The sequence below is a fragment of the Giraffa tippelskirchi genome, chromosome 7 (assembly GCF_054371585.1).
Source record: "Giraffa tippelskirchi isolate mGirTip1 chromosome 7, T2T-mGirTip1v1.2.pri, whole genome shotgun sequence".
Taxonomy (NCBI): Eukaryota; Metazoa; Chordata; class Mammalia; order Artiodactyla; family Giraffidae; genus Giraffa; species Giraffa tippelskirchi.
In genome coordinates this window covers 36183320-36203508 of record NC_137281.1, presented here as the reverse complement: position 1 = coordinate 36203508, position 20189 = coordinate 36183320, and the positions used below count along the sequence as shown (strand labels likewise).

At 45.7% G+C, this 20189-nt stretch overlaps 1 protein-coding gene and 1 long non-coding RNA gene across 9 annotated transcripts; both read left to right on the top strand.

Moving 5' to 3' along the window:
• Window positions 1–321: 321 nt before the first annotated feature.
• HERPUD1 (homocysteine inducible ER protein with ubiquitin like domain 1) lies at window positions 322–11023 on the top strand. Of its 8 annotated transcripts, none has more exons than XM_081514321.1 (8): window positions 322–543; window positions 3343–3420; window positions 3513–3584; window positions 4520–4650; window positions 7124–7219; window positions 7765–8115; window positions 9341–9446; window positions 10258–11023. In XM_081514321.1, exons 1-8 carry the CDS (start codon window positions 403–405, stop codon window positions 10420–10422), a joined length of 1140 nt encoding a protein of 379 aa, XP_081370447.1. In that variant the 5' UTR covers window positions 322–402; the 3' UTR covers window positions 10423–11023. The 8 variants fall into 8 exon arrangements, with proteins under 8 accessions (XP_081370447.1, XP_081370445.1, XP_081370451.1 ...); XM_081514319.1 differs by having other exon boundaries at window positions 7124–7246; XM_081514325.1 differs by having other exon boundaries at window positions 3513–3592; window positions 7124–7246.
• A 3303-nt stretch (window positions 11024–14326) lies between these two features.
• On the top strand, window positions 14327–19936 carry LOC145515007 (uncharacterized). Its single transcript, XR_014060623.1, has 3 exons — window positions 14327–15346; window positions 17462–17724; window positions 17834–19936. It is a non-coding gene; the product is annotated as an uncharacterized LOC145515007 (long non-coding RNA).
• The last annotated feature ends 253 nt before the right edge of the window (window positions 19937–20189 follow it).

Below are 20189 nucleotides of genomic sequence, written 5' to 3'. Positions count from 1 at the left end.
GCCTTGAGCAACCCGAGCCACGGAGCAAGCCAGTGTCCTCAGGGCTGAGGCGCCCCGCGCGCGCTGCACGCACCCCAGCATGGTCGCCGAACCCGGGCTCCCAGGCCTCAGCCGCGACTCCGGGTGACGCCACCGCGGCGGGTTGCATCAGCCCGTACCCACGGGCCTTGGTCCGCCCTTCCGCCCACGGAGCTGGGCGCCGATTGGGCCACGTTAGGGCAGGGGCCTCCGCCTGAGCCAATGGGCGACAGCCACAAAGGGTTCTGTCCGCAGAGTCCCGGCGCGGGGTGCCTATAAAAGGTGCCGGAGGCGGGGGCGCGCGCCCCAGAGACTCGAACCGTCGTTGTGGGGGTTGTCGGTGGCTGGGAAGCTTCCTCCCTGCTGTCTGGGGGCGCCGCAGACATGGAGCCTGAGCCCGAGCCCGTCACGCTCCTGGTGAAGAGCCCCAACCAGCGCCACCGAGACTTGGAGCTGAGCGCCGACCGCAGCTGGAGCGTGGGCCGCCTCAAGGCCCATCTGAGCCGCGTCTACCCCGAGCGCCCGGTGAGAGGGGGGCCCCGACTCCCGCTGCCAGCACCCCTCAACCCCGGCTGTCATCCTCGCAGCCCTCTTCGCGCCCCCTCCCCCCTAGAGATGCCATGTCCTCCTCCCCTCTCCCTTCGCCGGCCGTCCTCCAATGGCTTCTCCCCCCAAGTCCAGTTTCCCAGGCCTGTGGTCTCCCCCTTTTAGAGTGCCCTGCCGCCGTAGGCGCCCCTTGACCTGGCCCCGTGACTGTCACTTCCTCCTTCTAGGCCGCCATCGCCCCGCCTTCCTGACGGGGCCGCCTTCCCCTGTCACGTCGCCTCCTAGGTCCCCAAACTCTGCCATATACCTCTCCAGACCCCTCCTCGTCCCCTGGATCTGGCTTCCAGCCTTAGCCAAGCCGCTGAAACAGCAGTTTGACCTTGGGTGAATTATTTCATCCTCCAAACCTCAGTTTCCCCCGAACGTCAGAGCGACGTGTTCCCGGATCCGATTAGGTTAGAAATAAGTAAGGAAACAGGAAGGCTGCAAAATGAGTCTCCTGAAGTGGCCTCTCATTGCGGAGAGGAGAGGGCAGGGGCTAAGCCCGGGCCAGTGGCTATAGAGAAGCATGGTGAGCGCCGGGCCGTGTGTACCTAAGGCCCCACACCCAGGAGCAAGGACGTGGCTGTTCCCCTCCCCGTCCACCGTCACCCACGGGGCCCCTCCCTGTGAGCTGGACTCCACAGCCTCTGCCTAGTCCCAGGGAGGAGCCTCGTGCGCTTTCTGGTAAAGAGTGACTTAGAACGCAAATAGGTGAAGCAAGAAGGAACCTCCCCGAGTCTGGGTTTGAAAGACTTTGGTCCCTCAATTACAGAGATTTCTTTGCTTTGTTTTGGTTGACACATCTGTCAACATCACCCTTAGCGACGGCCCTCCCTCCCCACCACGTGATGGAAGCCATGAACTGGACCTTTCTGTATTTACTTTCTACTCTAATATTATGTAAGTGTCAGCAGTGTTCTTTGCTGCCCACGACTGTAATTCCCCTCCATGAAACAGGAGAGGGCATCAAGTCAGGACGAGACTGTGAAATTGGTCTCATCTGAAGCGTTACAGTGTGCCATGGCTCATGGGTCAGGTTGTTTTGTTCCCTGTTGTCAAGAAGGTGAAAGTGTGAGTGTCCCTTCTGAGACATTCTTTTAAAATTTACTTATTTGTTTAAGAAGCTCCCATTCTGTTAGCATCTATCTTGGCACTGTTTGCAAGGTCACCATAGTTGCTTCCAAGAAACCAGGTATTAAGCTGCTTGAGAATGGCTGTTAGGTACACAAATTGGCGAGGCAGGTGTAGGCTCTTGTTGCATCATTTGGTGAAAGGTGGTGTTTTGGAGGAGAGCTTTCCTTTAGGGCTTCCCTGGGTGAGGAGCATCACTCTTATTAAGTCTGAAGACCTAAAGTTGTAAGTAAAAGGTCTCTCAGGTATGTAAATTTGCGTTTAAAACTTGTGGCTGAGGCACACTCATCGTTTGCTTTGTAATGTGAGAAGCCTTACTTTTGATAGTGGTTTGCTTAATACATTTTTCTTCAAATCAGCATTCTGGGTAAAGACACCAGTGTCAGTTCAGGCCTTTAACAGGCCTCAAATCACAGGCACCTGTAGTTTTCAAACCTTTCCTAGTATGAAACTCTTTAATAATGCAGGATCCCACCTATGCAATAACATTTACAAATCCAAGTATATAGCGTTTACTTAAAAAGTTCAGTTGGTGAGAATGATGGTGAACACTCAGTATATTTCTATAGTTTGTTACAGTTGCCCAGTGTCAAAAAAAATCCTGATTTACACAGATAAATAGATACTGTTACTGTTTTGTTTTAAACAGCTTGCTTTGTATCTCTGGCTACTTCACAGGAATGGCTTTATTCCAAATTTTGCATAGTTGGTTATTCTGGCAAGAGTAGGTTAAGAAGTTGGTGGTGCGCTCCGGTATACTGACTTTGGTGTATATCATTTGAAGCCTTTAAGTCCAGTTTTTAAGGGAATTAAAAATAGATTTTAAAAGTGAGATCTGTATAAAAGTGTGTGGCACCACTATGGTTTTAAAATCACTGGAATGTAGAATAGGGTTAGGAATCTTGACTTTAGCAGCAGGTGACCTTGGACAAGTGAATTTTTAGACTTTCCCCCTCCCCCTTAAAATTGCTTGCTCAGGTGCTTCAGTCGTGTCCGGCTCTTTGCTACCCTGTGGACTGAAGCCTGCCAGGCTCCTCTTGTCCATGGAATTCTCCAGGCAAGAATACTGGATTGGGTCTTCCTGACCCAGAGATCTAACCCACGTTAAAATAGGCATACTAAATATCTCTCACAAGGTTGTGTGGAGTGCTGCCACACACCATCTCCTCTCTAGCTGAGTTTGTATGTTGGGAAAAGTCTCTTGGAGGGCTTAAGTTTATAACTGCTTCATGTTATTTTGGACGGTGTTCTGTGGTTTTAGTGAAGGCTAACTTTGAGTTCTCTGAGACCAAAGGAGGTTTTGAAGTTGGTTGCTGTAGGAACTCCAGATTGGTGCTTTTTGTGGCAGAAAGCAGTCTCCCTAGGAGTTAAGTAGGCTGCCATAGGCTTTGTGGACTGGATGTAGTTTGCCATCTTAAATTTGTTTGCATGTTAGAAATCAGTTTAAAGTTGAGAATTTTCTAAATAAAAATGTATGGGGCCTTTGGAAAAATGTTCTCCTATGATGCTGGAAAAAAAAATTTAAATATTTGTATAAAACAGTGTCTTCTGTTTGGGAACTTGCACGGCAAAGTGCTGACCTGTGCTACTCTTTCTTTCCATAAGCGTCCAGAGGACCAGAGGTTAATTTATTCCGGGAAGCTGTTGTTGGATCACCAGTGTCTCAGGGATTTGCTTCCAAAGGTATCACTTAATATTATTAACTTTTTGTATGTTTTTAAGCACTAACTGCGTTAAATTCAAGTCCTAAAATACTTCCTTATGACTTTCAGCAGGAAAAACGGCATGTTATGCATCTGGTGTGCAATGTGAAGAGTACTTCAAAAATGCAGGAAGCCGGTGCGAAGGTATGTCTGCTTTTTCATGACTGTGGCAGTTTGTGTCATTCAGACTGTCAAGGTAGAAATAAAGGAAGTTGGGTTAAACTCATAAGCGAACCTTTTTATCATGCAATATTTTGTCTCTTCCCCAGTGAGAATCAGGAATAAACTGTTATCAATACAAATGAGAGTTTGCCATAATAGTAGACTGTTCTATTAGTCTTGTAGTGGAAAAGTGGAGTTCTGCAGTATACTCTTCTGGGACACAATTTGACCTATAGTGGCTTGGTGTCCAGATCGCCAAACTAGCAAGGCAGTCATGAATTTAGCACATAATAAATTTCTTCTAAGGAACCATTCATTTTTATAGAGTAAAAAAGTGACTCTATTTCCTTTGGAAATTTTCATTTGTTGGGATAGGAAAAGACCACCGTCTTTATAAAGACTCATGTTATATGGTTAAAGTCCCTTGTTTTTCATTTCACATTGTTAGTTCAAATATACACTATTAATATTCTAATGTGGTGATACACTCTAAATTTGCATTACAGCAGTACATCCTGAAACATCTGAATATACTATAAGAAATACTTCAGGTCTGTGTTGTATTTATAAGACTTATCAGTCGAATTTAATTTCTTGACTTAGTAAATTTAACACCATAAGATGAATAGAGCATTAATAGGAAGCTATTGCTTTCTCAGCAGTGATAACTTCATTGGAAAATTTTAGTGGAACTAGAGCATAGCTACTCTAGGAAAAAAGTATAGATTTAGTATCTCTGTACTGATACCGTGTTGAGAAAATTTCAGAATACCTTTATGTAACATTGCGTCTGTTTGATTTCGTCAGGTTCAGAGGTCAGGGTTGGGGCATAAGCCATTCACAGTGAAAGAATCTTTGAAGCTTGATTTCAGACAGTTGCATCAGGCCTTTTGTTCTTGTGTTCACGTTGCACTTAGGTTGCTGAATCCACTGAGCAGCCCACTGGTCTTAATCAGGGACAGTCTCCCGGGGATTCCTCAAGTGATGGTTTAAGGCAGAGGGAGGGTCTTCGGAACCCTTCTCCCTCTGGATGGGAGAACATCTCAAGGTGAGTGTTGTCATAAAGAACATGAATGTGCATCATTTGCATCAACTTATGAATAAGCTGTGTTTGTACTATACAGTCATGGAACTTTAAAAGGGACACGGTTTTGCTTTATAAGGGCTTCAATTTAAAGATCTCATATGTATTTAACTTAATACATGGCCTTTTAGGAACATCTAAAAAGTAGAGAGGCTCATCATGCAAATCTGGGCCTGTCTCCTACGTGGGTGTGCCTCGCACGGCGCTGGCCTCGCGGTGGGAATCGGTGCTGCTGCGCAGGAAGGGCTGTCGTCAGCACCGTGCAGCCTCTGTGCTGAGTGGCTTTGTACTTTGTTTGTTGTGACAGTGGGTGACAAAAGGTGAAGGTATCATTTGAGAAATGCTCTGCCAGGAACTGTGTTGGTGGAGCTAGGAGAGGGGGGTACAATTAGAGCTTTTCTTTAGAGCCAAAGCCAGAAGTGTCTAAATGGTATGCTGTTTGTATTTCATAGCTCTTAGAACACCTTTTTGGGAAAGATCCTATGGGAAAAAACAGTATATTAATTATGAGTTGAAACTGTCTTACTCTCTGAGTCCCCTAACTTCTGTTTCTTAGTGTTTAATAACCTGATTGTTGATAGGTGTTTGAGGAATGAAGAGTTGGTTTTTTTCTTAATGGAAATTTCAGATATACATGAAAGTAGAGGGAACTGTATAATGAATCTTCATATAATGATTAAAATTTTTTGCCATACTCGCCTTATCTATTCCTCCTTTCCCTTTATCCTGAGGTATTTAAAAATAATTCTCAGACATCGTCAGTTCACCCCCACAGACTTCAGGATATAACTCTAAAAACCTTGTAGTTACCTTGTGTATCTGGAACGTTGTCATCAGAGCTAACAAAAACACTTTATTTTCTCATTTCTACACACTGTATCTTTGTGCAATTTTTATTGATATAGGGCTTCCCAGGTGGCTCAGTGGTAAAGAATCCAGCTGCTAGTGCAGGAGACCCAGGTTCGATCCCTGAGTTGGGAAGATCTCCTGGAGGAGAAAATGACAACCACTCCAGTATTTTTGCCTAGGAAATCCCATGGACGGAGGAGTCCCAAGGGCTACAGTCCATAGCATAGCAAAGAGTCGGACGTGATGGAGCAACTGAGCATGAACCCATGGTTGTCTTACAGAGTTGTGCCAGTCTCTGCTGTATGACGAAGTGGCGCAGTTACACACATATATACATTCTTTTTAAATTTTTATTTTCCACTGTGGTTTATCAAAGGATATTGAGTATAGTTCCCTGTGTTATACATTAGGATCTTGTATCTTTTCAATAATCCAAAACAGTACTATACCATGACATACTTGTATTAGAATACAATTTTAGAAGTACTCTGGGTATGGAATTTGGTTAAAATGCTGTCGTCAGCATACAAGTTGGATAATTGAATTCATTATTGGATACATGCTCTTAAAACTGCATCTTTTTTTTATTGTATGATTTGAAAATTGAGGCTCATGTCTCTGTGAATTTCACGGTCATAAAACTTGTGGATTTCATCCAACAAATATTTATTGGACAGACAGTGCATGCACCTTTGTTTAAGGATATGAGTTGACCAGCGCAGATGACCACACAACTACTCTTGATCTTTCTGCAGTTCTGTTAGTTTGTATTTCGTGATGTGATGCCAGAGGAGTTCACTGTGTGGGGCTCACAGGCCAAAGATGACTCCCATACACACCCTGCCCCAGGCTGTGCCGAATGACAAAAAAGCACGAGTTTGGTGTCACATAAACAGGGCTTAGATCCAGCCCTACTACTTAGGAGTTCAGCGGCCTGGTGCAGATCCTTTGTCCTCCCTGAGCTGTACGCGGCCTCCCCTCTGTGAATGGCATGGCTGGAGAGCTCCACAGACTCGCTGGGGATCCAGTGAGATAACAGCCTGGTGGCCTCACAGGGCACAAGTGGTCAGTAAGCATGGCTGGGTGATGCCGCACGTAACTCTGCCCCGTTTATATTTCACATCTAGGGTTGGGAGAATGGTGTTGGGAGAAGGGGAGTATTTCCTGCAGAAAAGGCTTTGGAGAGATGTGACTTTTTTGAGCTGCTCCCTGAAGGATGAATAGTGGGGTTTAGACCTTCAGTGAGACTCCACAAGTCTAAAATAAGGGTGGGGATCCACTCAGGCTGAAAAGGTCCAGCTGGGGTTTGTACGTCAGGTTGATGACATCGTGAGAACCCGGTGCTGGGCGAGGGCCCTTGTTTCCCCATGGGATGCAGACCATGGCAGGAGGAGGGCTTTGTCTGTCAGTACCTCCTGTGATAGTCTGGCACCGATGCCTCGGCCGGAAATCTATGGGTAACTGTCACAAAGCCCGATCTTCTGTCTCTTTCTGTTTTGAATTCCTGATTGTGATTTAAACTCGGTTTTCATTGATTCATACTAAGCCAACTCAAAACGAGCATTTTTTTTTTCAACATCTTTCATAGGCCTGAAGCAGCCCAGCCGGCGTTCCAAGGCCTGGGGCCTGGTTTCTCAGGCTACACGACCTACGGGTGGCTGCAGCTTTCCTGGTTCCAGCAGATGTACGCGCGGCAGTACTATCTGCAGTAGTGAGTGTCCCCGCCTGCAGGGAGTGGCAGGGCCGCCGGGATGGAGGGGGCTCACGCCCATGCTTCTTGTAAAGCGAGAAACAGAGAGAGGGCTGTGTTTCCATCATTACCTGCAGAGTCCTGTCTGGTTTTGTGGGTGGAACAGAGTATAAATGATAACTACTAACTTGTGTATCGACGCAGGAGTGCTTGTGTGTGTGATCCATGGTTTGATGACTTTATGTAGTTACCTTTAATGGTTTATGAAAATTTTACTTTACTGCTGCACCATACTTTTATGGTGGCCTTGGTGTTTAATTCCAGATGAAATTTACCAAGTGGCTTCCCTTAGGAGCAGAAAAGCTTTTAAAGATACGATTGTTAGTAAAGAAGTTAGTTCTTCACTAAGTTAAAGCAAATCGGCATTTGTGTATACCTACTTATAATTCTTAATAGTAAAAGATCTCTGTAAATGAGATGATGAGAACCAGTCTTCAGGATGCCTTGCTCTCAACAGTATCTGCCTCTGTTGTGTTTAGCTTAGCGGCCACTGCTGCATCAGGGGCTTGTGTCCCTGCACCAAGTGCACAAGAGATACCTGTGGTCACTGCACCTACTCCAGCCCCGATCCACAACCAATTTCCAGCTGAAAACCAGCCCGCCAATCAGAACGCTGCTCCGCAAGTGGTGGTTAATCCTGGGGCCAATCAGAATCTGCGGATGAATGCTCAAGGAGGCCCCATTGTGGAAGAAGATGATGAGATAAATCGAGATTGGTTGGATTGGACCTATTCAGCAGCTACGTTTTCCGTGTTTCTCAGTATCCTCTACTTCTACTCCTCCCTGAGCCGATTCCTCATGGTCATGGGGGCCACCGTGGTTATGTACCTGTAAGCAGATGATTTCACTTTTACTCCCTCTTTACTACAAGTTTCACTATGTGGTGACTCAAACCAAGTACAGCCTTTCCACTTTTGAGCCATTTCAGTCAATATTTAAGGAGGTATATTTAAGTAATAAGTCATTCTGGCATTTTCAGTGTGAAAGAATTGATGGCTTGGTTGTGCATTGCCATCAGGCTGTATGGAAAGAAAAATTGTGTTTGCGTTGAATACGAACATATTTATCTTTTACCAGGCTACAGCTGCCTTCTAGGATGAAGGCCACTGGCTGTGGCATAGTCCTAAAGGGTCAGGGAACTGTGGCAGGCCTGGCATTTGGCTGTATCCATGGTGCTAGTAGTTCTCAACCAGAATGGTTTTACACCTCCCTCTAACCCTAACCCTTACCCTCAAGACATTTGGCAGTGTTTGGGGCCATTTTTAACTATCACAGCGGGGATGGTTGGGAGGAGGTAGTTCTACTGGCATCTAGTTGGTAGCTGCTAAACATACTACAGTACACAGTGCAGCCCCACAGTAAATACCCAGCCTGGGACATCGGCAGTGCCAAAGTGGGGAAACCCTGGCCCAGAGTGATATGTCCTTATCTGTGGTGAAAACTGACCAAAGACATTTTTCCTCTATAGGAAAAATGGATTTTTTTAGTTTTTGAAAATCTTAGAAATATTTAGAAAAATGCATTCAGTACTCACACTCAGTATTAATCATGGTTTATATTTTGTCATGTTTGCTTCAATACTTGGATTTAAGTGGATTTTCCAGATAAAATTTTTAGGTAATTTTTTTAATTCTATAGTCTCTAGAATCATATATTTCGGTGGCCAAATCTAGGTCTTAGTATATTATGACATACAGTCACAGCTGTGTGTGTATTTCCTCTTTTCAAGTTTTCAAGTGTAAGGTTTAGTTCAGATGAGTGAGTATGTATCGAGCCCAAACTATGTGCCAAGTGCTCTTTATGTTGCTGGGCACACAGTAATGAATAAGCCATAGTTTCCATAGTGACCATCAAGAACCTGACAGGCTGTTGAGACTAGGAGCCGACCTGGTGGAATGTGTCTGCAGATGGGTCTGGCCTTCAAGCTTCTAATCGGATCCTGTTCTGATGAGAGGAGGGGAGCAAGGGGGACCTCATCTCATCAAGAGGGCCCTTAAATTCTTGACCACATCTCACTCTATTCACTAAGATGGACTTAATGTGCTTCCTTTGAAGGCATCACGTTGGGTGGTTTCCGTTTCGACAGAGGCCAATTCAGAACTTCCTGAATGATGGTCCTCCTCAGGAGGCTGTGAATCAAGACCCCAACAATAACTTCCAGGTATGGACCTTCCATGGAGCCCGGTGAACCTGGTGTGAAATGCCAGGCCCTGGAGTTCTTCATCTTTAAATACCTGGTGGTTTTTTCCATTTTATTAGATTAAATATTTCAAGATTTTTTCAAGTTTATTCTTAGAGCAGTAGCTATTTTTAAAACAGTCATAAAATCCATCAGGTATTTTTGTCATGTGGCAATTTGCATTTTGGCATATGTACATGTTTTTTGAAACTCACTATTTTGAGTATTCATGCTCAGTAACAATGTGTTATACCATGGAAACTGCTAATGGAGAGTTATTCTAATTAAGAGTTAGGAACATATGCCTGTCTCTCTCACAGAATAGATTTCCTGGAAAATAACATACAGAAATAGGATTTCTATAAGGCAATTTAATGCACAATCCTAAAGGAGGTTCTTTTTAATATAAAGTGTCACCATAGTATCTGTTTTTAGAATCCTATGTTTCAAGTTTTAGTTGCTTTTTTTTTTTTTAAATTCGGAACACTGCCAGAATTAGAAAAATATCCACCTTTAATGAAGTGGCAAACTAATTTAATAATAGTTGGAGATCTAGTTACTTCATTTGATACTTGTAGACAGGGGTACTGAAAACTATGAGAACGTTCCAGCACAGTTGTGTTGTGGAGGCTGGAGGAGGAACTCCGTCCAGCCTGGGACATCATCCCTGGGGTCGTGCCTGCGTCCCTTGGCTTATGGGCAGGGACCCAGGGAGTCACTCTGCCCTTGTCTAACGTTATCGGGTGCTCGTCACAGTCCTAATTGTTTTCTCCTTGTGTTTTATTCCCCACAGGGGGGTCCTGATCCTGAAATTGAAGATCCCAACCATCTCCCTCCAGACAGGGATGTACGGGGTGACGAGCAGACCAGCCCTTCATTTATGAGCACAGCCTGGCTTGTCTTCAAGACTTTCTTTGCCTCTCTCCTTCCAGAAGGCCCTCCAGCCATAGCAAACTGACAGTGTTTCCTCTCCGGCTGCTGGAGGCTTTGACAGGCGTGGACTGGATCATCTGATTCTGGCTAGATTTCCTTACCTGGACGTGGCAGTGGCACAGAAATAGTAAAAGAATCTACAAAGAGGATGATATGCTTTTGTGATTAAGCAAAAGCAGAAAGTAAGACATGAAGCCATGATACAAATTGATGAACAAAAAATGCCTACAGGCTTCTCATGTCTTTATTCTGAAGAGCTTTAATATATACTGTTGTAGTTTAATAGGCATTGTAAGTAGAAGGCATTAGTTTCGCATGTTTATGCCTGAGGAACTTTTCCAGATGTGTGTGTCTGCATGAGTGTTTGTACATAGATGTCATAGACGCAGAAATGGTTCTGCTGGTACGATTTGATTCCTGTTGGAATGTTTAAATTACACTAAGTGTACTACTTTATATAATCAATGAAATTGCTAGACATGTTTTAGCAGGACTTTTCTAGGAAAGACTTATGTATAATTGCTTTTTAAAATGCAGTGCTTTACTTTAAACCAAGAGGAGCTTTGCAGAGGTGAAAACCTTTGCTGGGTTTTCTGTTCAATAAAGTTTTACTATGAATGACCCTGGCAGAGACTCCTGTCATGTTAGTTGTTTCCTCTGTGTCTCTCGTCACTGGATGGTCAGCAACTGAGTTGCCGATTTTTGAGTAACCTGATTATTTTGCTTCTTTTTATAAAAGGACCATTTGTACTGATTAAGAAGATAAGGTAAGGCCGCGGAAGTTTTAACTTACTGCGATAGGATGCTTGTGTTTGTCCTGCACCGCCCATTTCCTGATTTAAACAATGTTGGCTTCTGTTGTAACCCATCAGCATTAAATTCCCCCGATTTAAAGTTAGTGGCTGTAAGTACTTTTCACCTGCTCACATGTCATGTTGAGCTTTACTCTTGGACTTTAATCTTTCTTTTAAGTATTATTTTTGAGACTAATCTGAAAAGTAAAGTGCTGTGTATTTTTCACATGAATGATGCTGTAAGTAGAATGCTGAAGGCCTGGGAGTGTTGGTCTCAGCAAAGTAAATCAGCTTCTTGTGTCATGGTCGTGATCATTTGTTTATGGCTGCACTAGATCTTTGTTGCTTTTTTTTTTGCACAGGCTTTCTCTAGTTGAGGCGAGCGCGGCTGCTCTTCATGGTGGTGCAAGGGCTTCTTTTTGAGGTGGCTTCTCTTGTGGAGCACAGGCTCCAGGCTCACGGGCTTTAGTAGTTGCAGCATGCAGGCTCAGCAGTTGCGGCTCATGGGCCCTAGAGCTTTCAGGTTTCAGTAACTGCAGCTTGCAGGCTCGGTAGTTGTGCACGGGCTTAGCTGCTCCACAGCATGTGGAAACTTCCCAGATCAGAGATCAAACCTGTGTCCCTTGCATTGACAGGCAGATTCCTATCCACTGCGCCACTAGGGAAGTCCTGGTCATGATCGTGTAAACATCATTGTTTACAATGATGACTGGAAACATCATTGACATCCAGTAAACATTCCCTGAACAATTCATAGCCAGATGCTGGGTAGATGCAAAGCTGTTTTATGTATGCGTTCGTGTGTGCGCGTGCGTGGTCAGTCACTAAGTCATGTCTAACTCTTTGCAACCCCATGGGCTGTAGCCCATCAGGCTCTCTGTCCATGGGATCTTCCCAACCCAGGGTTCCAGCCGGTGTCTCCGGTTTGTGGAATCACCGGCAGGTGGATTCTTAACCACTATCACCACCTGGAAAGGACTCCAGTTTTATCTATGACTGTGCTTTAAAAAGCCAACCAAGATAATCGTGTAAGGAGTAAAATAGCATAGAGTTTCGAATAACACCAGACCTCTGGAACACAGGACTGACCAGTCAGGAGCCACTGATGACTGACGAATCACAAAGGCGATATTTGTTTGAAGAAAGAAGCAACTGGAGATGAGGTTCTACAGTTTTACAAGTGAAGTGGGTGATGGGAAGACACTGAGGAGCTGCAGAGAAGGGTCAGCACAGAAACGAGAGTGCAGATATGAGACTCCCCTCCTGCCATGGAGCTGGATTCCTGGTGTAATTGGCCATTGATCAAAGTGGTCATTAAGAGTTGATACGAAGTCATTTTAAAAATCCTGAGTGGAGAAGCCTATCGTTTTATGGAGCAGGAGCAGCATCGTTTGGAAAAGACGCCCAGAACCCCAGGCAGCTGGCAGTCCTGGGCTCCTGCTTTTGAAGTAGTGAGGCCACTCACTCTCCCTGGGGTGTCCGGTTGCATCAGTTAAACTCCGGATTCCACAGGCCCAGAATAGTTCCAGGAAGGTGCTCCTAAGGACAGCTGACAAGGGTTCAGATTGTTCCTAGCCACATTAAGAGAGGAACCTTCAGACAAGAGTAAAGGCTTAAAGACTTCTGACGGGTGCGAGATAATGGCAGAAAGAACTGTTTTCACGAGTTGAGTTACTAAATGTGCAATCACAAGAATGTACTGCATACCACTGTTAATACTTTGGAAATTGTTGGTTTGAGTCTCTGTTAAGTAGCAATTAAAAAGCTGAAAGCATAAACCAAAAAAATTCCCAAATGTTAGCTCAGGCCATCATTGCTTTTTGTTTGTGTTTTCCAAGGTATGTTTTCTTGAATCCTAGTTCTATAGAAGGAACACTCCAGAAAATGTGCTCAGTCGGTTAGATGTGTCCAAGTCTTTGCAGCCCCATGGACTGTAGCCCGCCAGGCTCCTCTGTCCCTGGGATTTTCCAGATAAGAAGACAAGTGGATTGCCATTTCCTTCTCCAGGGGATCTTTAGCACCCAGGGATTGAACTGGCGTCTCCTGCATTGGCAGGCGGATTCTTGACCCCTGAGCCACCTGGGAGGCCCCAGGAAAATGATCTCACAGCCAGGTAAATCTGGAAACCTCAAGTCGACACAAGTTGGTGGGTTTCTTCACTGCAGGGCTCTGAGGACATTTAATATACTGATATGCATTCGAAGGAGAGTGTGTGGTCTGTGGCCTCTCCCTTCTGTGAACCCGCCCAGGACTGAAAAATGTGCCACAGCTGAGGAAATGCAGTTAAGTTACTGTTAATGAACGACTTGTTTGGCATTCTATGCAGCAAACGTGCTTGGTGAGAAGTGACGTTATACATCCATAACGAACAGTGGAGGTAAAGACTCTTTAGATGGCTAGGGAGGGGATCAGAAGCCAAGCATATCTACAGTATGGCTAATAGCGAAAGGTTCCAAGTCATCTTTGTCAGAAGCTCTTTCACCTATTTCAAAGGCAGTTAACCCTTCGTGTGAAGAACCTGTAATGGCCTCCCCTGAGGCAGTTTCCTTGAGAGTAGCGGCTGATTGTTCTCAGGACCTACACCTACCCCACATCCGTTTGCTTCTACATCTATAACCAGACTCAAGTCCCAGCAGGCCTCAAGAAGTGAACAGCTCTGTGCGACACACCTAAAGAACTGCATGATTTTTCCCACTTATACGGCCAGTTCCAGGGTGGGGTGAGAATGGATATTATTAATGGGTGTGGGCTAGTGGTGGAAGCAACATCAAGTTGGATCAGGCTGGATTTATTTTTTGTTAATTTTTTAAAAAAATGTATTTTTGGCTATGCTGGTTCTTCATTGCTGTGCGGGCTTTCTCTAGTTGCGGTGAGTGGGGGCTCCTCTCCAGCTGCAGTGCAGAGGCTTCCCATTGCGGTGGCCTCTCACACTGTAGAGCCCAGGCTCTAGGCTTGTGGGCTCAGTAGTTACCCTGTGGCATGTGGGGTCTTCCCATACCAGGGATCGAACCCATGTCCCCTGCATTGGCAGGCAGACTCTTTACCACTGAGCCACCAGGGAAGCCCAGGCTGGATTTATTAACATGAGCACACTGAGCAGAGATTCTTTTTTTTAATTTATTTATTTTAATTGGAGGCTAATTACTTTACAATATTGTAGTGGTTTTTGCCATACATTGACGTGAATCATGTGTCCCCCATCCTGAACCCCCCTCCCACTTCCCTCCCCATTAAGCAGAGATTCTGTTTGTTTCAGCGTGAAAAATGAGAGATGGTTCTGATAGTTAAGTTGGCTGAAACATAGGCTGAAGGGTGGCCCACACTAAGGAAGCCGAAATGACAGGACTACCTTGGTTTACTGTAGAGGAAGGTATTCATCCTAGGGAGATTGGAATGTTTAGTGTGAATTTGTCATGTCAGACCTGCTCACCCACCCTGGGAGGGTCCAGAGGACACACCTTTCCCCTGTAGCCCACCAGGCTCCTCTGTCCATGGGATTTCGCAGGCAAGAAGACTGGAATGGGTTGCCATTTCCTTCTTCAGGGTAGTAATACAGTACTTTTATTTTTTTTAGTTTTATATTTTGTCAGTATGATGTGTTATTTATTTTTGAATGTCTTGGCCACCCCCTGTGGCATGTGGGATCTTAGTTCCCCCAACCAGGGATTGAACCTACACCCACCCCTGCACTGGTAGCACAGATACCCAACCAACCACTGGACCAGGGAAGTCCCTACACTGTAAATTAAGATATGTACTGTTTTATTAGACATAATGTTATTCCGGACTTAGTAGACTATGGTATAATGTAAACATAACTTTTATGGGCATTGGGAAACCAAAAAGTTCGTATGACTCACTTTATTACAATATTTGCTTTATTGCAGGGGCCTGGGACTGAACCCACAGTATCTCCAAGGTGCGCCTGTACTTAGCAGCAGGCAGAACACTGGTTCCCTCACTTGTGGAGTGAGGCTTATTATGGAAAACCAAGTGGAAGTCACAAGAACTGCCTGTACCCAGGAAAATGTACATGGAGACCAATACCACATCCCCAGAGGGACTGCAGAGATCAGCGCCACCATCAAGGACTTAAGAGATGCAGTGGTCTGACCCCCCCATCTCTATTCAACCCTCATTCTCTGCAGAAGACAGGTGGGTCGTGGAGGATGACTTTTGTTGTTCAGTCACTCTGTTGTATCTGACTCTTTGCAACCCCATGGACTGCAGCATGCCAGACTTCCCTGTCCTCCATCTCCCAGAGCTTGCTTAAACTCATGTCCATTACACTGGTGATGCAATTCAACCATCTCCTCCTCTGTCGTCCCCTTCTCTTCCTGCCTTCAATCTTTCCCAGCATCGGGATCTTTTCCAATGAGTTGGCTCTTTGCATTAAGTGGCCAAAGTATTGGAACTTCAGCTTCAGCATCAGTCCTTCCAATGAGTATTCGGGGTTGATTTCCTTTAGGATTGACTCGTTTGATCTCTTTGCAGTCCAAGGGATTCTCAAGAATCTTCTCCAACACCACAGTTCAAAGGCATCAATTCTTTGGCACTCAGCCTTCTTTATAGGCCAACTCTCACATCCGTACATTACTGGAAAAATCATAGCTTTGACTATACGGACCTTTGTCGGCAAAGTGATGTCTCTGCTTTTTAATATACTGTTTAGGTTTGTCATAGCTTTTCTTCCAAGGAGCAAGCATCTTTTAATTTCATGGCTTCAGTCACCATCTGCAGTGATTTTGGAGCCCAAGAAAGTAAAGTCTCTCACTGTTTCCATTGTTTCCCCATCCATTTGCCATGAAGTAATGGAACCGGATGCCATGATCTTTGTTTTTTGAATGTGTGGACATGGGTGATCATAAACTGATTATCATTGGTGACTGGAGGTGGTGATTCCAATTGCAGCTGCTCTTCCATGTGGTTTCATTACTTGAGCAAATTACACACCTCCTGATTCCTGGTTTACAGCTACTGATCCAACAAGTGCTTTTTCTTAATGCCTGTTAGTAAAGACCACGAGAAGTAGTTTGCTTTCAGTTGGCCAGACCAAAAATATTCGTTCACCGTCCTGCCTCGGGTGTATCAACTCTGCCACCCAATGTCATTACAATTTGGTCTTCAGGGACCTTGATCACCTTTTCTTTCCACAAAATATCCCACCGGCTGAACACTGATGATAAATGGGAATTCTATCTAGTGAGCAAGAAATAGTGACGATTAAGACATTCGCATTGTCAGATGGTGGGAAATAAATTCCAAAAAGAGTCAGGGGCCTTCCACCTCAGTGAAATTTCTAGTGATACAATGGTTGGGTGCATGTCAAGATAGGTTTTTTCAGACAAGTTATTGGCATCCAGCCCCTCCTACAGCCAAAAACCCAGGCACAACATATAATTGTCCTCCGGATTTTGGAGCATTGTAGTCCTCATTTGGGTGTGTCACTCTAGCTTATTTACTTTCAGGCCCAAGTGACCTGAAAAGCTGCCTGTTTTGAGTGGGGCCCAGAGCAAAAGAAAGATTGGCACCTGCTATTCTCTGCAGATAAATCCCTTCCCTTCTGAGTAACTGCTGAGCCATTGGATTTACACCTGCAATGACCCTATTTCCAAAGAAGTTCACTTCCCGAGGTTCTGGATGGACACAAACTTGGGATACAATTCAACCCACAACAGGGAGAAGTGCTTCCGGGAGACACAACAATGATTCCATCAAACTGGGAGCTCAGCTCCCCAGCCACTTCGGGCTCTCATGCCTCCAGAATCAACAGGCAGAGAAGGGCATTATCATACTGGCTTGGCTGGTTGAATCTGACTATCAAGAGGAGATTGGGCTGCTACTACACAAATGAAGATAAGGAAGAAGATGGGAATACAGGAGATCCCTATGGCTACCTGCCTGTCGATGGAAAATCCAATGAAGGCAGGACTACTAATGGCCCTGACTCTTCAGAAATGATGGTTCAGGTCACCCCAGCAACCATGACCAGCTGAGGTGGCTGCTGAGGGTGTGGAATGGGTAGTGAAAGACAGTAGTTGTAAATAGCAACTACATCTGCGTGACTGGTTGCAGAAATGAGGCCTGTAATTATGAATATTTCTTCCTCAATTTGTTGTGCTGTGTTGGTACCTTCATACACAAACTTGTATATTATGGATAGATATATAGTACATATAAAGTAAATATTTTTGTCTTATCTCCTTGTCATGTAACATAGATGAATTAAAAATAGGTAGCTTTACATCACAGAATGTTTTCTTTCTTTAGCCACGTGGCGTGTGGGGTCCTAGTTCCCTGACCAAGGATCAGCAGGATTCCCTGCAGTGGAATCGCAGAGTCCTAACCACCAGACCACAAAGGAAGCCCCCTGCATCATAGGATTTAAGTTACAGGATCTCATAGAGAAGAGTGACCATCACCCAAGGACTTGGCATCCTCTTCCGGGGAAGGATCAGTGTGTTTAGACTATGGGCGGGATAGTCACATCACATTCAATGGAAGCAAGGCTTTGTTACTGACTTTATCTGGAGGTAAGTGTGGTTTAAGAGTATGAGGGTACCTAGCTGATAAAGGGTGGACTGGGCTAGGCCCAGTTATTCAAACACTAACCTAGGTATTGCTGGGGGCTTAATTTTGCAGATATCATTAACACCTACAGTCAGCAGACTTTTAAGTAAAGGCAATTATGCTCTACATCTGAGTTGGCCTCATCCAACTAGTTGAAAGTTTGGAAGAGCCAAACTGAGGTTTCCATTAAGCCCAAGGACCACGGCATCAGCTTCTTCTCACAAGTTTCCAGCCTGCCAGCCTGTCCTAAAATGTCAGGCTCACCCAACCAGCCTCTACAATCACATAAGCCCATTCCCCAAAAGACAGAAACAATCAAGTAATCTCCTATGAATTCTGTTTCTCTGCTAGAACCCTGACTGATAAAGGGTCCCAGCTCTGGAGGTTAGGGGTCCCACTCCCCAGCCTTATGCACCGTATTGGCCAATGGGGGTTTGCTGCCATTGGCCTGTGTCGCTTGTTTAGAATCAGGGGCCTCCCTAGGCTCTGCCTGAGACCAAACACATATGGGGGCGGCTCCTTACAGGCTTTGCTCCGTGCCTCACGGGGAAGGTTTCCTGTTCCAAAAGTGGCAGGGCAGGCTTGTGGGAAGAGGGAGAAGCAAGTTCTCCACTGGAAGCAAGTCCTCAGGGTGGAAGGGGTGGGATATAAATGGTAGCTGTCTCTGACTTGGCACCTCCAAGAGTGGCTTTGCCCATAGTGGTACTCAGAGGCCCAGCAGCAGCTGACTTTGTAATGCCTCCTGTATTCACACAGGCCTGAGTGTGCAAAAGCTTGCGTTCCCTGCCGTGTAGCCGGCCAACGAGCACGCAGGCAGGCACATGTCACGGGGTCAACACTCAGAGATGCACTCAGGCCCTTCCTGGTGGCAGGTGTGCCTGCCCTCATGGAGCTTACATCCTGGCGGGACCGCAGAGACGAAACAAGGAAACAAGCGGACACAAAACAGCAGGGGTTGGGGTGGGGGAAGCATAGAAAGAAAAAAGAATCATGGGGTGGGGGATATTTTAGAGAGTGGTGTGTTTGGAGAAGATCAAATGGTTAGACAGTGGTCAGGGAAGGCCTCTGAGAGATGACACCTGAAGGATGAGCTGGAGCAAACCAAGCAAAGATTTGGGGAAGAGTTGTCCGAGTGGCAAGAAAGGCAAGTGCGAAGGCCCTGAAGCAGGAACAAGGCCTGCAAATCCACTGTCTTAGAAGGTGGCAGGTGGCTGACGATGAGTGAAGAGGGGTGGTGGGAGATGGGATCCAGAAGCAGGGGTGCCTCCAGATCATGTAGGGCCTCCTAGGCCTTCGTGAGGAATGTGGGTTCTAGCCAAAGTGAGATGGGATCCATTGGAGGAGTCACAAGGGAGGGAACAGCATGGCCTGATGGCTTACAGTTCAACGAGCTGGAGTTTCATGGAGGAAAGACTGCTCCACTGAGAGTTGAAAGTCAAAGGTCAGAGCAAGGAGGTGAGGGCATGGAGCAGAGCGCGCATGATAGAAGGCAGATAAGGATTTGGGGCCTGGGAGGACTAGGGGATAGGTTGCCTTAGGGCGGCAGGGAGCCGCGGAGGGTGTCTCCGTGTGGGCTGATGCAAGACTCCGCCGCTAGGTGGCGCTGGAGGCAAACGGAGGTGTTTGCAAGGCTGAGGCTGCAGAGGTCGTCCCAGGGAAGGGCAGAGGCTGCCAGGGCAAGAGAGCTGGTTTGAGCCGTGGGGCCTCTACACCCGGAGACCCTGCTTTTCTTCATCTATAACATAGACCCCCAGAGAGATATAAAGCTGCTCTGCCAACCATATGGGGGCCATGAGGCTCGAAATCATGCCTCCCTGAAAGTGGCAAACATGCCCCTGGATGGGTGTGCAGAACTAATCTAGAGGGTCTGTCCCACTGATAATCTCAGGAATAGTGTTATTTTTCAATATATTAGATAAGTGCGTTTTTCCACTTAAATAGGGATATGAAGTTCCCTTTTAAAATACATTTAATTGAAAAATTCCATTTAAAAGGTTAAGTAAATAACAGTCTAAAGCCTGTGCAGAGAAGGCAGAAATCATGGCAGTTGAATGAATAAGGCCAGGAAACACTAAAAGCTTTGTGAACATATAGCCCATGAAAAAAAAAATTTTTTTTTAAGGAAAAAAAATGTTTTAATGTTTAAAAAAAATATTAAAAAAGACTTGAATCCCAGCACATGCGTTTGTCTGTATCGGGTGGCTCCTGCGGGTGCATATGTGTCTCTGAGGAGGATGTAGCTGGGAGTGGTGTGTATCAGCCTGCGTGTAGGGGGCTGGGGTGTTCACAGCCATGTACACATGGTTATTTTTGTGTGCCAGCAGGTTGATTTATCTGGGTACGTGTGTGTGCACATCGAGTGACAGTTGCCTCCCCAGCCCTCAGCACTCGGCACTGGGCTGGGCCGGGCCCGAAGGCGGGGGCTGGC